We start from the raw sequence: 14,323 nt of genomic DNA on the forward strand, positions 1-14,323 counted from the left end.
GAGTGAAGGGCCTGGGTTCAATTCCAGGTCAGGGCACATGTCTGGGTTGTGGGCTCAATCCCCAATAGCCGTTTGCAGGAGGGGCCCATCCATGATTCTCTCTCAACGTGGATGTTTCTCTCTCTCTCCCTCTCCTTTCCTCTCTGAAATCAATAAAAATATTTTAAAAAACCAAGTATTTATCTGTATATTGCAAAGTCAACTTGCTTACCCCTCATGGAGCATGGACCACATCTCAGAATTAGCATTTTGAATACACTTGTCCCCCCTAACCCACAGTTTTGTTTTCTGGGGTTTCAGTTGCACACAATTAACTACAATCCAAAAAGATTAAATGAAAAACTCCCAAAATAAACAACTCATAAGTTTAAAAAAATTTTTTTTTCCTTTTTAGAGAAAGAGGAAGGGAGAAGGAGATAGAAACATCGATGTGAGAAACATCAATCAATCAGTTGCCTCCCTTACAAGCCCTGACCAGGGGTCAAATCCACAACCTAGGTATGTGCCCTGACCAAGAATGGAACCTGTGACCCTTTGGTGCACAGGACGATGCTCCAAACATCTGAACCACATGGGCCAGGGCAGCAATTCGTAAGTTTTCAATTATGTGCTGTCCTGACTAACATGAGGAAGTGTCACACTGTGTTCCCCTAGAGACATTAATCTTCCCTTTAACCAGCGTGTCCATGCTGTATACATTCTCCACCCACTAGTCACTTAAAAGCCATCAATGTTACCAGATCAACCCAGGGATCACTCACCATCATTGACCATGTGATAATCTATCTCTATTTTACACTGTTCAGATAAAATTCCAGTATTCTAGACTATTAGGCAGTCTTTTCAAGCGAAACTGGCAACTGTGGTTTCTGCTGATATCTTCTTATGATGCAAAAACTCAGGACCTTTGATCAGGAACAAGTGAGCCCAGCCCAGCCGGTGTGGCTCAGTGGTTGAGCATCCACCTATGATCCAGGAGGTCACAGTTCAATTCCCAGTCAGGGCATATGCCTGGGTTGCGGCTCAATCCCCATGGTGGGGCTTGCAGGAAGCAACCGATCAATGATTCCCTCTCATCGATGTTTCTATCTCTCTCTCCCTCTCCCTTCTTCTCTAAAATCAGTAAAAATATATTTTAAAAAGAGAACAAGCGAGCCCAGACATTAGCACGTATAGAACTCTTCCTCCTTTTGCCATTTTGTGAGCTCTGTTAAAACTGGGACTTGCTTTGTACTCTGTTCAGTGTGTCACAGTTATGAATGTAAGTTTTCAACATATTGTTATTATGATGCTTGCCTACTACAATGGTCCTAATATTAGCCCTATTAATGGAAACACTGAACTACCAGGAAAATATATTTTACTAAAAGAAAAGAGTTTTAGACTGAGGTTGACTCATCTAATTGGCTCCTTAATTCCTCCTTTAGCGTCCGAACGCCCTCTGAACATTGTCAACAACAGCGCTGCACACGTGAGTCAATCCAATTGTGTAATCCTGGCCGTCAGTTTTCTTAGGCAACATCCTTTCTCAAGGCTGTCCAATGTGTTCTGTACAATTGTGTAATGCATTCGTGAGAAATATAAATAGCTGGTAGCAGGCAGGGCTTTAACATAAAATTTTTTCCAGTGATACACAATCTAAGGATCTGAGTTTATCAAAGAGCACTAAATTGTAGCTATGATTACATCCTATTTTCCAAAATATGTGGCAATTTTTGCCCTCTTTGTCCTGAGTGTTGGCGCGCTGGACACGTTTATTGCTGCAGTGTATGAGCATGCGGTTATATTACCAAACAGAACAGAAACACCTGTTTCAAAAGAAGAAGCTTTGCTCCTGATGAACAAGAATATAGATGTTCTTGAGAAGGCAGTTAAACTGGCGGCCACGCAGGTATTGCCCTTTTTATGCTGCCTGGGATATTGCAAAGGAAATTTGAAACTTGAAAAAGTGTGAGTGTTCAGAATTGATGAGAAAGTTCTTTGTTCCCTCTGGTTTGGGTAGGGTGCTCATATCATTGTGACCCCAGAAGATGGAATTTACGGCTGGGTCTTCACAAGGGAGACCATTTACCCCTATCTGGAGGAAATCCCACACCCGGAAGTAAACTGGATTCCATGTACAGACCCTCAGAGGTAATGTCATTACTCTTTGATTTTTGAACAAAACATTGTGATATTGTAAAATACCAATAGCAAATTCAGTAAGCTTGCCTAGTGTTCTACATTCTACCTACCACCTTCTAGCTGAGTGATGTGGGGCGTATCACCTAAGTGCTAGACATCTCTGTTTCTTTATTTGTAAAACAGGGATAATAACATTTCTTCTCCTACTTCCCTTACAGAGTAGACAAGAGTGTCAAGTGAAGAACTACACATGGAACCTGTACACTCTCATGCCCAATCCACTTAGCTATCACTATTACTCTTGCCAACAGAAGGAACCGAATCTAAACATTTTTGTTTTCTTGTCCTTTGAGAAATTCTAGTAATTATTTATAGTGGTAGCTTAGACTTAACTATCTTTTTAAAAACTGTATAAAGCATAAGAAAGATGTATGAAATAGATCATGTTAGGTGTACTTATTTTTAAAAATAGTTCTTGTTGACAAATAATCAATCTATGACATTGGACCTAGATGCCTCTAATGCTTCATAAGGTGTGCCTTCTGGCACTTGCCTCCTGTTTGGTAAATGACTTGAAATGATGACGATTGGTTGGTTATTTATTGCAGTTTTTTTTGATGAGTAGTATAGTATGTATATGCATGGTTTTATAATAGATGAGCTTAACTGGGTTTCAACGAAGTGGGAAAATTGTGACATCTGGGATTTGTTTATGTTCCAAATTTAAGTAGATAGGTTCACCCATGAACACATGCCTCCTTTGTAAGAATGGTATAAAAGATGAATGGGCTATGTTTTCAAAGAGCTTTTAAAAAATATATTTTTATTTATTTCAGAGAGGAAAAGAGAGGGAGAAAAAGATAGAAACATCAATGATGAGAGAGAGTCATTGATCAGCTGCCTCCTGCACACCCCACACTGGGGATTGAGCCACAACCCGGGCATGTGCCCTGACCAGGAATCTCCTGATTCATAGGTTGCCACTCAGCCACTGAGCCATGCTGGCTGGGCTCAAAGAGCTTTGGTATTGTTATCATTTGAGATGTAATCAGTATGGCGAGTGGGAACTGCAGTCTTGAAAAAGGAAGTGCTTTTTCTGAGACCACATTCTACTTACCACCTTCTAGCTGAGTGATGTGGGGCGTATCACCTAAGTGCTAGACATCTCTTTTTCTTTATTTGTAAAACAGGGATAATAACATTTCTTCTCCTACTTCCCTTACAGAGTAGACAAGAGTGTCAAGTGAAGAACTACACATGGAACCTGTACACTCTCATGCCCAATCCACTTAGCTATCACTATTACTCTTGCCAACAGAAGGAACCGAATCTAAACATTTTTGTTTTCTTGTCCTTTGAGAAATTCTAGTAATTATTTATAGTGGTAGTTTAGACTTAACTATCTTTTTAAAAACTGTATAAAGCATAAGAAAGATGTATGAAATAGATCATGTTAGGTGTACTTATTTTTTAAAATAGTTCGTATATAATTCCTTTAAATGACAAAACCAATGCATTAAAAAGTTATTTAACTTGCTAATTTTAAATTTACATGCATCTGTTCAGAACTATAGCTATTGCACAAAAAGAGGAACTTAAATAATTTTGACTATTGGAAATTGATTAGAATGCTCCGATGCTGCAACGTGGGAGCTCTACTATGTGAGCCAAATCTCACCCTGGGATTTCTACCTCTGGCAAAATATTCTCTGAATGTCACAGTCTGTGTTTATAGGAACCAGTAACCATGACTCAATGTTTACTTGATTTTGGAGCTTTTCCCAGAGCAGGAAGGACTCATAATTTGCAGTCATTCAAGAGGCTTTATTTGCTTGAACTGATTAAATGGACTTTCCCAGGGGAAAGATGTCTGGAAGCCTAATTAATATCTAACTAATTATTTTTCAGTTGAGAAGGTAGGTGACTGATGAAGCTTTAACATTATTGAGTCTTGCAGACACTTATTCATATGACAAGTTTGCAGATCTGAGTTGTAAAAAGGAGAAATCTAGTACTTAATATAATGGTAATGTTGGTAAAAATTGAAACAAAAAAACTATTGTTTCTTCCCTAGTAATATTTATCCTTAAAAGAGATAATAGAGGGACCATGTGGTCGTTTTTTCCATGTTGAAATACTATCAATTAGAATACTGACATGTCCCATGCTTCCTTGGGCTTTTCTCATGAAGAGCTGATAGGAAATATTAAAGTGCCCTAATTATTTAGCCAAGAAAATAAAAATTAAACAAGTTATATAATAATTTTATTAAAGGCCTTAATAAATATGAATGTTGACAATATGCCCTATTTTTTAAAAAAATAAAATAAATGGTCTAAAACAATAGTCATAAAGCTGTTCTTTCCATTAACAATAATTGCAGAAGGGCTGAGAGATCATGGAGAAAGCCTGAATGGCCTCTAAAGGAATCAGGTCTCAGTTTCCTGGGCTGTCTTCTTGTAGTTACAAAATCTGTAATGGCCATTACTCATTTATTGAGCACCTAATTGGTCCCAGGAACAGTACATTATTTCATTCAATTTATGTAGCAGGAATAACTATTTCCATTTAAAATATGAGGTAAAGGGGGGCTTACAATCTCACAACTGGTAATTAGCATGGCTGGAACTCAGTGCAGCCATTTCCATTGTCCATTCTAACTGAATGTCCTCTGAGGGCCTGAACGCACCATATTATATTTGAAATTTCCAGTGACAAGTGAATCCACCTCTTTGACAGTGTTTTCTGGTTGCTAAATATTTTGTATTTTATTTTCTGCTGAAATCTCTCTACAACTTTTTTTGGTCTTTGTATCGCCTCTATAGTATGTTAATGTCTATGACTCATCTCCAAATTAGAGCCTTCCAAGTACATGAGGCCAGCTGTCACTCCACCTGTTTCATCATCTCAATTCCTTCTCATTAATAGGATAAATATCCTAGATATTTAATACCGATGTGAATGGCTTTGACATTACTTTGAAAAGCAATTTTATAGTCTGTATTTATCTTAGGGTTTGTGTTGCATTGACAGATTAAAGAAGTGCTATTTTTTTCCTGGTCCTTTATTTTCTTTCTTCTTAAAATATATATATATATATTGAGTGGCCATATTATTATGACCACCTGACGTTTGTAGGCAAATTAGCTATAATTTCACGCTGAAGTTGCTAGAGGGCCAGATCATTATAAACATTTGAATAGCACAACATACCTAAGTATCGTTGCTGATCAGGTTCATCCTATCATGTTGATGGTGTATCCCAATGGAGATGGCTTCTTCCAACAAGACAATGCGCCATTCCACGGTGCTCGTATTGTGCAGGAGTGCTTTCAAGAACATGAGGGAGAATTTACCTTGCTTAGGTGGCCCCCACAATCACCAGATTTCAATCCAATTGAGCATTTGTGGGACGAAGTTAAAAGAGCCATCAGGCAGCTGGTTCCACAACCATCAAATCTCACAGAACTGGACAGTGCCATTCATCAGGCATGGTGTCAGATTCCTCGCATCACCTTTCAACATCTCGTGGAATCAATGCCAAGAAGAATCGCCGCAGTATTGAAGGCAAAAGGTGGCCCAACGAAGTACTGATGGGGTGGTCATAATAATCTGGCCAGTCATAATAATCTGGCCACTCAGTGTATATTTCAGTACTAAATGCTGCATTTGTTCTCTGTAGAAGATGATTTATATAGGGCCAGCTATTTACAGTCTCCTAGTAAGACTATGGCTTAGAGATGATAGAAAAGGTCCTCCCCATTAGAAGAGTCTGTTAAATTTCAAGCCCTTCATTTGCCTTCCTGGGAGTACTTTATAAGAGAAAGTGTGCTTCTCTTTTTCCTCCACCATCTTTTCTGTGCTTCCCTCTCTCACTGCAATCTGGAGTTTGGCACAATGAAATAGGTTAGCTTTGATAAAGATGCCATTTATATTGCATGTGAGTTTCTTAATCTTTTCTGTTGATTCTTAACCCAGAGCTGTTGTGTTATATGTAACAGGCAAATAAAGTATCACTTTGAAAGTTCAGAAATCGTTAAAATAATAGAAAGTTTAAAGCAATATCTATTGAACTAGGTTTGGCTATGCCCCAGTGCAGGAAAGGCTCAGCTGCCTGGCCAAGGACAACTCTATCTACGTCGTGGCAAATATTGGGGACAAGAAACCATGCAATGCCAGTGACCCTAGGTGTCCCCCGGATGGTCGATACCAATACAACACTGATGTGGTGTTTGACTCTCAAGGAAAACTGGTGGCACGCTACCATAAGGTGAGATTTATTTGTGTCTCAGCGAAACTTGATTGACTTCTTCTGTTTGTTTGTGGAATGTATGTATACTTGTTTTTTGAATGTAGGTTAGAGAACTGCCTAGAAAACATTTCTTAGTTATTACATTTTAGTTGAAAAATATTTAATTTACTTTGGTTTTATATATGGGTTTGGAGTTTAAGTTAGCTTCACAAAGTTTTTAATATTCTGTGAGAAAGAAGGAGAAATGCTCTGTTTTATCTCTGATTTAATACTAGAGTTAGCTTTTGGGCCCAATTTGTTAACATTGAGTACTAAGCTTTAGTCATTCATTCCATTATAACTTTTTTTTTATTGCAATACTAGAAAATCCTCACTGAAATTGGCTTAATTCCTCCAAAAAAAATAAAAAAGGAATTTCTTTGCTATGTACCTGAAAAAAACAGAAATCATAGAAAAGGTAGATCTAGTTTCAGATGTAGACTGTTCTGCAAAGGCACAAAAGATGTCATCCATCTCTCCAGCACTCTTGGTCCTTGGCTACAGTTTTATTTTTTCAGTCTTTTAGGAGCTTCATAGCTGCTCAATGTGAGGCTCACATCCTTATAGCAACAACATCCAGAGGAGAATGTATTTCTCTAAGAAACCCTGCAAAAACCCCATCATGCCTTTGGCTCCAATTAGGCCACATGCCTTCCTGAACTGATCCCTGCGAGACGGAGGGCGGGCTGCCACACCAGGGAGGGAGCACAGGATCCTCAACGAGAGAACACGCATGTGCATAATCAGGCCTCATCAAAACCTGAGCAAAACATGTGCTGCACTCTTGAGCCCAGGCGAAGTGGCATTTTGGAGCAATAATCAGGCTGAAAAAAATTATTAATGGCTTAATAACTAAGGAGGGTTAGACATTCCATTGTCTAAATTAAGTTTAAACCTACTTCCTGTGTATAAACCTAGCAGTTTCATAGGGAGGCATGTGTCAGACTTTGCATGGACAGTGCTGTTGGTATTTAGGTAAGGAGTACAGTAGAAAGCAACAGTCTGGAATTTGTCAGATTTTGAAATTCAGCCTATGATTTTAAGACAGAAACATTCACCTTTTAAATATCATTGCTATATTTTCATTGGCTGACTTGTTGGTTGCAGGAAAATGGGCTTTTTATTAATGTCACAGTGAGAAAACTCATAGACATGGTATACTTGGTATGATTTACACATGTTTATGTGTAACAGTTTTAAATATGTATATCAGCATACATGGGAGAAAGATTTTATGAATATTGATCACCTCTATTTGGCAGTTTTCTGACTAATTTTCTCCTTGTTTATTTATTGTTAATAGTACAATCTTTTTGCACCTGAAGTTCAATTTGATTTTCCGAAGGATTCCGAAGTTGTGACTTTTGACACTCCTTTCGGGAAGTTTGGCATTTTCACTTGCTTTGACATTTTTTCCCATGATCCGGCGGTGGTGATGGTAAAAAAGTTTCAAGTTGACAGCGTCCTCTACCCCACGGCGTGGTACAACACACTGCCCCTCCTCTCGGCTGTTCCCTTCCATTCGGCGTGGGCCAGAGCCATGGGAGTCAACCTGCTTTCAGCAAACACCCACAACACCAGCATGCACATGACAGGTAACTCACACCTGTCATGCACCAAGTGGCAGTGACAGTCTTAGGAGGTCTTCATTGATTTTTGCCGGGGTTCTTGTTCCAGCATCTAGAAGGGTTCAGCAATCTGGAGAAGGGCTGTGTGTAACTTAATAAAGAGTCCAGAGACAAAGCATAATTTTGAAAGGCATTATAAGGAGTCAGAGGAGCCTAGCTAAAGAAACTAAGATCAACTCATCTCAGGACCCCTTGCTTTTTATTAATACAATTTGTCCTAAGGCAAGGTAGAGAGATACACATCAAAGGGTAAGGTTTCCATATACACAAGCATTGTCAGAATGGGGGAATTTGCCTACGGCTGTTCAGGTGTCTGGCCAGTGGGAGGCAATAACATGGAGATTAAGATGCCCTGAGCTGCCGAAACCGGTTTGGCTCAGTGGATAGAGCGTCGGCCTGCGGACTCAAGGTTCCCAGGTTCGATTCTGGTCAGGGGCATGCGCCTTGGTTGCGGGCACATCCCTAGTGGGAGATGTGCAGGAGGCGGCTGATCGATGTTTCTCTCTTCATCAATGTTTCTGACTATCTCTCTCCCTTCCTCTCTGTAAAAAATCAATAAAATATATTTAAAAAAAAAAAAAAAAAAATAAGATGCCCTGAGCTGTCTGGCAGCAAGCAATCATTTTTGCATCCTTTTCAGGTTTGGGGAAATGCCCTTCAGCCACTCCAGATTCATCCCTGCTGTCTGGAATTGGCTTCAGGCAATTTTCAAGACACACTTTTCTTTAATGATTGTTTTATTAACTCTAATGTCACAAAATTAATAATTGCACAGGTTTTCTATACCAACATTCCTTAAATGGAAATTATGTCTGTGAGTAAAGAAGGATGCAAACATTATATCTCAATTTCACTTGAGGGGAAAGTGGAGTTACAGAGAAGTCTAGTCACATAAAAAACCAAAGCCAGATCTAAAGAACATTGCAGCCAGCATCCATTAGTGATATTGAAATAAATCTTGTTCAGGTGAAAAAATTCACTGTAGACTTGATCAGGCTTTTAGAGTTTATCTTTTATACAGGGCAGGGCAAAATAGGTTTATAGTTGCTCCCATGGAAAATAATACAAACCTAGATAATAAAAGGCTAACATGCAAATGGACTGAACAGTGGAACAACCGAACAACTGGTCGCTATGATGTGTGCTGACCACCAGGGGGCGCACACAGAACATGGTGGGCATTGGCCACGGCAGGATGGTGGAGCAGGTGAGCGGGGGCGCCAGACCAAGGTGGGGTGCTGGTCGCTGTCATCGAGGTGAGCCTCTGGTGGTTACTGAAAATCTTTGCTCCCACACACCACAGTCCCTCCCGGTGCTCACGCCCGCTGTCGGTGCCCAGCGCTGGCCCCAATCTCTCAGCGCCATCAGTGGGTGCGAGTGGCAGCTGCTGGCTCCGATGGCCCCTTAGGGCTTCTCCACCTCCTCCTGCTCCTGAGGGGCAATCAGAGCCTGCAGCCACCTCTCACACCCACTGCTGGCGCTGGGCCCACTTGCACCCGCTGCCGGTGCCACAGCCTCTGCTTGTACCTGCTGCTGGCGCCTGGCGCCGGTCCCGATTGCTCAGCACCATCAGCGGGTGCGAGCAGCGTCTGCCAGCCCTCATTGCCCCTGAAGGCTTCTCCACCTCGCCCTGCTCCTGAGGGGTGATTGGGGCAGCAGCTGCCACTTGCACCCACTGACGGCGCCAACCCCCACTTGCGCCTGCTGCTGGCACTGGCCCCAATTGCTCTGTGCTGTCAGTGGTGTGAGCAGGGCTGGCACCATCAGCATGTGAGAGCAGCAGCGACTGGAGCGGGACTGCCGGTAGACAGGGGACCTGGGGCTGGGTGGGGGCATGGAGGATGGGCCGAGATCCGCCCCTGTGCCCACTGCAGCCTCGTGGCCCACAGTTCCTTTCAAGGTGCATGAATTCGTGCACTGAGCCCCTAGTAATTAATAAATAATAATCTATAATAATCAACGCATAATATGCTAATTAGACCAGACGTCCTTCTGGATGAAGCCGGGGCTGCAATGGAAGCCCAGGTCCTGGGTGCCAGAGGGAAGCCGGTGCTGGCAGCCGGGGGAAGGAAGGCCTACTCTTGCACGAATTTCGTGCATCGGGCCTCTAGTACAAGACTAAACTGTTTCACATACTCACAATTGTAAACTTACTTTTGCCCCACCCTGTAGTTCTGTTCAAGGTAAGGTAGGTTTGTTACTCATTGATCCAACTAAAGAATTTCAAACAAATAAATTAGATAAGTCAGTGGAAAGCTGAACTTATTCTTCATGTTTGGGGAATTTTCTAGTTTATTTTTAAATTGGCTAAAAAGAAAAGTAGCTTAAGTTAAAAAAAAAAGAAGCCATCTAAGTCAAATGACAATTTCTGTGTAAGCCTGTAAGCCGTCACAGAGTCAAATTATGCCAATGTAACCGCTATCTCCTTGCCTATCTTGAAAATCCTTTGCTTTCATAAATTTGTATTTAATTTCTTATGGGAATGATTCTATTAGTTTGTCACAATGCAAAATTTGAATACAATATTTGTGTTTCTTTATGTCACCAATAGGGAGTGGAATCTACGCACCGGAAGCAGTCAAGGTGTATCACTATGACATGGAAACAGAGAGTGGCCAGCTGATGCTCTCAGAATTGAAGTCCAGGCCTCGAAGTGAACCCACCTTCCCTGCACCTGTTGCCTGGAGTGGTTATGACAAAGGCATCAAGCCATTCTTGTCTGAGCAGTTGGATTTTCCAGGGATGATTTATTTTGATGAGTTCACCTTCACTGAGCTTAAGAGAAATGCAGGAAGTTACACAGTGTGCCAGAAAGACTTGTGTTGTCACTTTACTTATAAGATGTCTGAGAAGCGAACAGATGAGGTGTATGCACTAGGAGCTTTTGATGGACTGCACACAGTAGAAGGCCAATATTACTTACAGGTAGAGATGCTTAAACATGTTAGAATGGCTTCTTTATTCATCTTTCTTCTAGGCCATCATTGCATTCAAGAACAGAGGAATTAGTTCTCAGCAGGCCAGGTTCAAGTTTTAAAGGTGCAAATTTCATGCATTCTCTTTTTTGGTCAGATTACTTTAGGGCAGTATTTTTACTTTTTTTTAAAAAAAAAATATTTTATTGATTTTTTACAGAGAAGAAGGGAGAGGGATAGAGAGTTAGAAACATCGATGAGAGAGAAACATTGATCAGCTGCCTCCTGCACACCTCCCACTGGGGATGTGCCCACAACCAAGGTACATGCCCTTGACCGGAATCGAACCTGGGACCCTTCAGTCCGCAGGCCGATGCTCTATCCACTGAGCCAAACCGGTTCAGCTAGGGCAGTATTTTTAAAACTGTCTTCCACTAGAGCCCAGAGTAAGAAGTTCATTTCACATCCTGACCTAGTGCAATCAAGATGTGTGACTACATGGAAATTGTTACTAAATATGAAATATTTAATTGAAACAAACATTTATGAAATAATTCAAATTAGAAAAGCTATACTTATGTGCAATTTTAAATACTCTGATTTTTAAAATTCTAATCTATTCCATTCAGCTTTACTGAGAAAAAAAAAGAGCTAATTCTGACCCACAAAGTTGATTTTAGGATTCACTAGTAGATTATGACCTATAATTTGAAAAACTGCATAAGAGGCAGCCAAACCTAATATATATTCCTCTATCCCTTGAAATTGTGCTTTTTGCTGAGAAAATATTTTCAAGATTTCTAACCACTTCTTTGTTCTTTGCCTACATAGGTATGCACGTTACTGAAGTGTCAAACCACTGACCTGAGAACTTGCGGGGAGCCCGTGGGGTCAGCTTTTACCAAGTTTGAGAAATTCGCTCTCAGTGGCACATTTGGAACGAGTTATGTTTTCCCACAACTCATTCTCAGTGGGAGTCAGCTTGCCCCTGAAAGACATTATGAGGTAGGAGGTTTTCAGGATGATAACTTTCTTTAAACAGATGGGATAGACTGGCATAATGAAAATCTTTAAAATAATGGGTCAGTATTGCAATATTGCGGTTCCCATTATATAAGCAATGCTTTAAAAACATGTAGAAGCTATGATATGGAAGACAAGTGTGGTTCTAGATTGTCTGTAAGCTATGATGGAGAATTTGGCGTTCATTTTTCCGCATAAATATGATTTTGAGATCCAAGGCAACCATAAGGTTATGGAGAAATAAAAATATTGATTGTGGATGGTGGCTGGCAACTAATGTCCTCCTTATTTGCATGGTGTAGAAGGTCCATTAAATAAGGCGCCCACAACTCCTTTCTTTCTTTTCTTTCTTTCTTTCTTTCTTTCTTTCTTTCTTTCTTTCTTTCTTTCTTTCTTTCTTTCTTTCTTTCTTTCTTTCTTTCTTTCTTTCTTTTCCTTCCTTCCTTCCTTCCTTCCTTCCTTCCTTCCTTCCTTCCTTTTTCTTTCTTTCTTTCTTTCTTTCTTTCTTTCTTTCTTTCTTTCTTTCTTTCTTTCTTTCTTTCTTTCTTTCTTTCTTTCTTTCTTTCTTTCTTTTTCTTTTTTTTTTCCTATGTGGGATGGTTGATCTTGAGCCTGCAGGGGAGGGGAGTTAGCCCCCAGACTTCTCCAAGTCTACATTTCTTTGCCTCCAATTTCACAACTTACTTCGTGGGCGTGTTCTTTTGAGAAATTGTAATAATGATAGTAATAATTAATACTTTCTATAGTGTTTCATGAGTTAAAAGAACTCTTTTTTACACATTATCTTATTTAACTCCTGTACAATAGATTTATTTGCTACATTTTCACCCAAGGTTCCTTTGCTATTAGACCTCTGGATCTGAAACCTGTGTCTTCTGACACTGAATTCTGCATGATTTTGCCATTTTCTGCTGCTTTTAGAAAGGCACGTGGGCTGGAAACCAAGCTCTGCCTGGGGATTAATCCTTTGCTTTCTTTGATTAGGTTTCAAGAGATGGACGTCTGCAGAGCACAAGTGGAGCCCCTTTGCCCATCTTAGTCATGGCCCTGTATGGAAGAGTGTTCGAGAAGGACCCTCCACGCTTAGGGCAGGGACCAGGGAAATTACAATGATCTCTTTTTACCCGCTCCCTTTCAGGATTAGCCTGGCAAAGAAAGGGAAAAGAAAGAAAGAAAAAAAAAGAGAGACCCCTTAGTGTCTGTTTATGAGATGTCATAAATTTACTGAAACAACAAAGGAATTTTTAAAAAACAATAGATGTGTGAACAAAGCTCTTTCTTTGAAAAGTGAAGCCATTCATTTTTATAGCTTCAACTAGTATTTCTGAGGCAATAGAGTATATTTTATTGGTGTGCAAAATAAATTTTTTCTCATGAGAATCAGTTCAGGCTGCATCATAATAATTAGAGGCTTTATTTTAAAAACCAAAGAGAACAAAATAAAAATAGTTGTATTGAGTCCTATGGCAAACATATGTATTGTTTATGTTGGGGATGGGGAAACTTTTCTCTTTCTCTCTTAGTTTTTCTGGCTGGTGTTACCAGACCAAAGGAGTCTGTTTGCTTACATGCATCAAAGTCCAATCAAAGAGGAACAGGAGTTTGCAGCCAAGAAAGCAAGGGCTTATTAGTTGAGGAAATGGCACCAAGCCATTTCCTCAACTAATAAGTAAAATAGTGCTCAAAAGCCTGGCTTCCCGATGGCTTCCAGAGGATGGGTTATGTAGGGGGAAATCATTCATCATGGTGCTAAAGGAGTTGTAGTGTAGTCTCAACTGATTGGTTGGGGCCAGGGTAGGGAGTAGTTGATCATTGTACATGTCAAGCAGGGCACGGTTCTGTCTGGTTTGTGAATATGTGGTCAGCAGGGTTGGTTAGCTTTCATAGGCCTGTGGTTGAAACACAATTGAAATTAAGATGTTATCTTTAGCTTGACAACACTGTTTCTGTGGTCAATAGACCTTCAGATTTGTTCTTAAGATAGTTTGATGCTGACCAGAATCTGATGTCCTAAGGCAAAGGTTCTCAACCTGTGGGTCGCGACCCCTTTGGGGGTCGAACGACGCTTTCAGAGAAGTCGCCTAAGACCATCGGAAACACATATATAATAACATATTGTTTTTGTGATTAATCACTATGCTTTAATTATGTTCAATTTGTAACAATGAAATTGGGGGTCACCACAACATGAGGAACTGTATTAAAGGGTCGCGGTAATAGGAAGGTTGAGAACCACTGTAAGGGCTTAATGATTAAGGAAAGGAATGAATGTGGACAGAAAGGAAAAAGGATCATGTTAAAGAAATGAAGTTTCTGAGCCCTTATACTGGTCAAATAATTTA

General features: G+C 40.3%; 1 protein-coding gene across 1 annotated transcript; it reads left to right on the forward strand.

Moving 5' to 3' along the window:
* The first annotated feature begins 1,604 nt into the window (after positions 1-1,604).
* Positions 1,605-13,452, forward strand: LOC102424773 (vascular non-inflammatory molecule 3). The gene is made up of 7 exons (XM_006084467.3): positions 1,605-1,891; positions 2,003-2,133; positions 6,202-6,394; positions 7,719-8,010; positions 10,595-10,968; positions 11,790-11,963; positions 12,966-13,452. The coding sequence occupies exons 1-7, from the start codon at positions 1,679-1,681 to the stop codon at positions 13,092-13,094; spliced, it is 1,506 nt and encodes a 501-aa protein (XP_006084529.1). The 5' UTR covers positions 1,605-1,678; the 3' UTR covers positions 13,095-13,452.
* Positions 13,453-14,323: the final 871 nt, after the last annotated feature.

This window comes from Myotis lucifugus, unplaced genomic scaffold (genome assembly GCF_000147115.1).
Source record: "Myotis lucifugus unplaced genomic scaffold, Myoluc2.0 scaffold_11, whole genome shotgun sequence".
NCBI lineage: Eukaryota > Metazoa > Chordata > Mammalia > Chiroptera > Vespertilionidae > Myotis > Myotis lucifugus.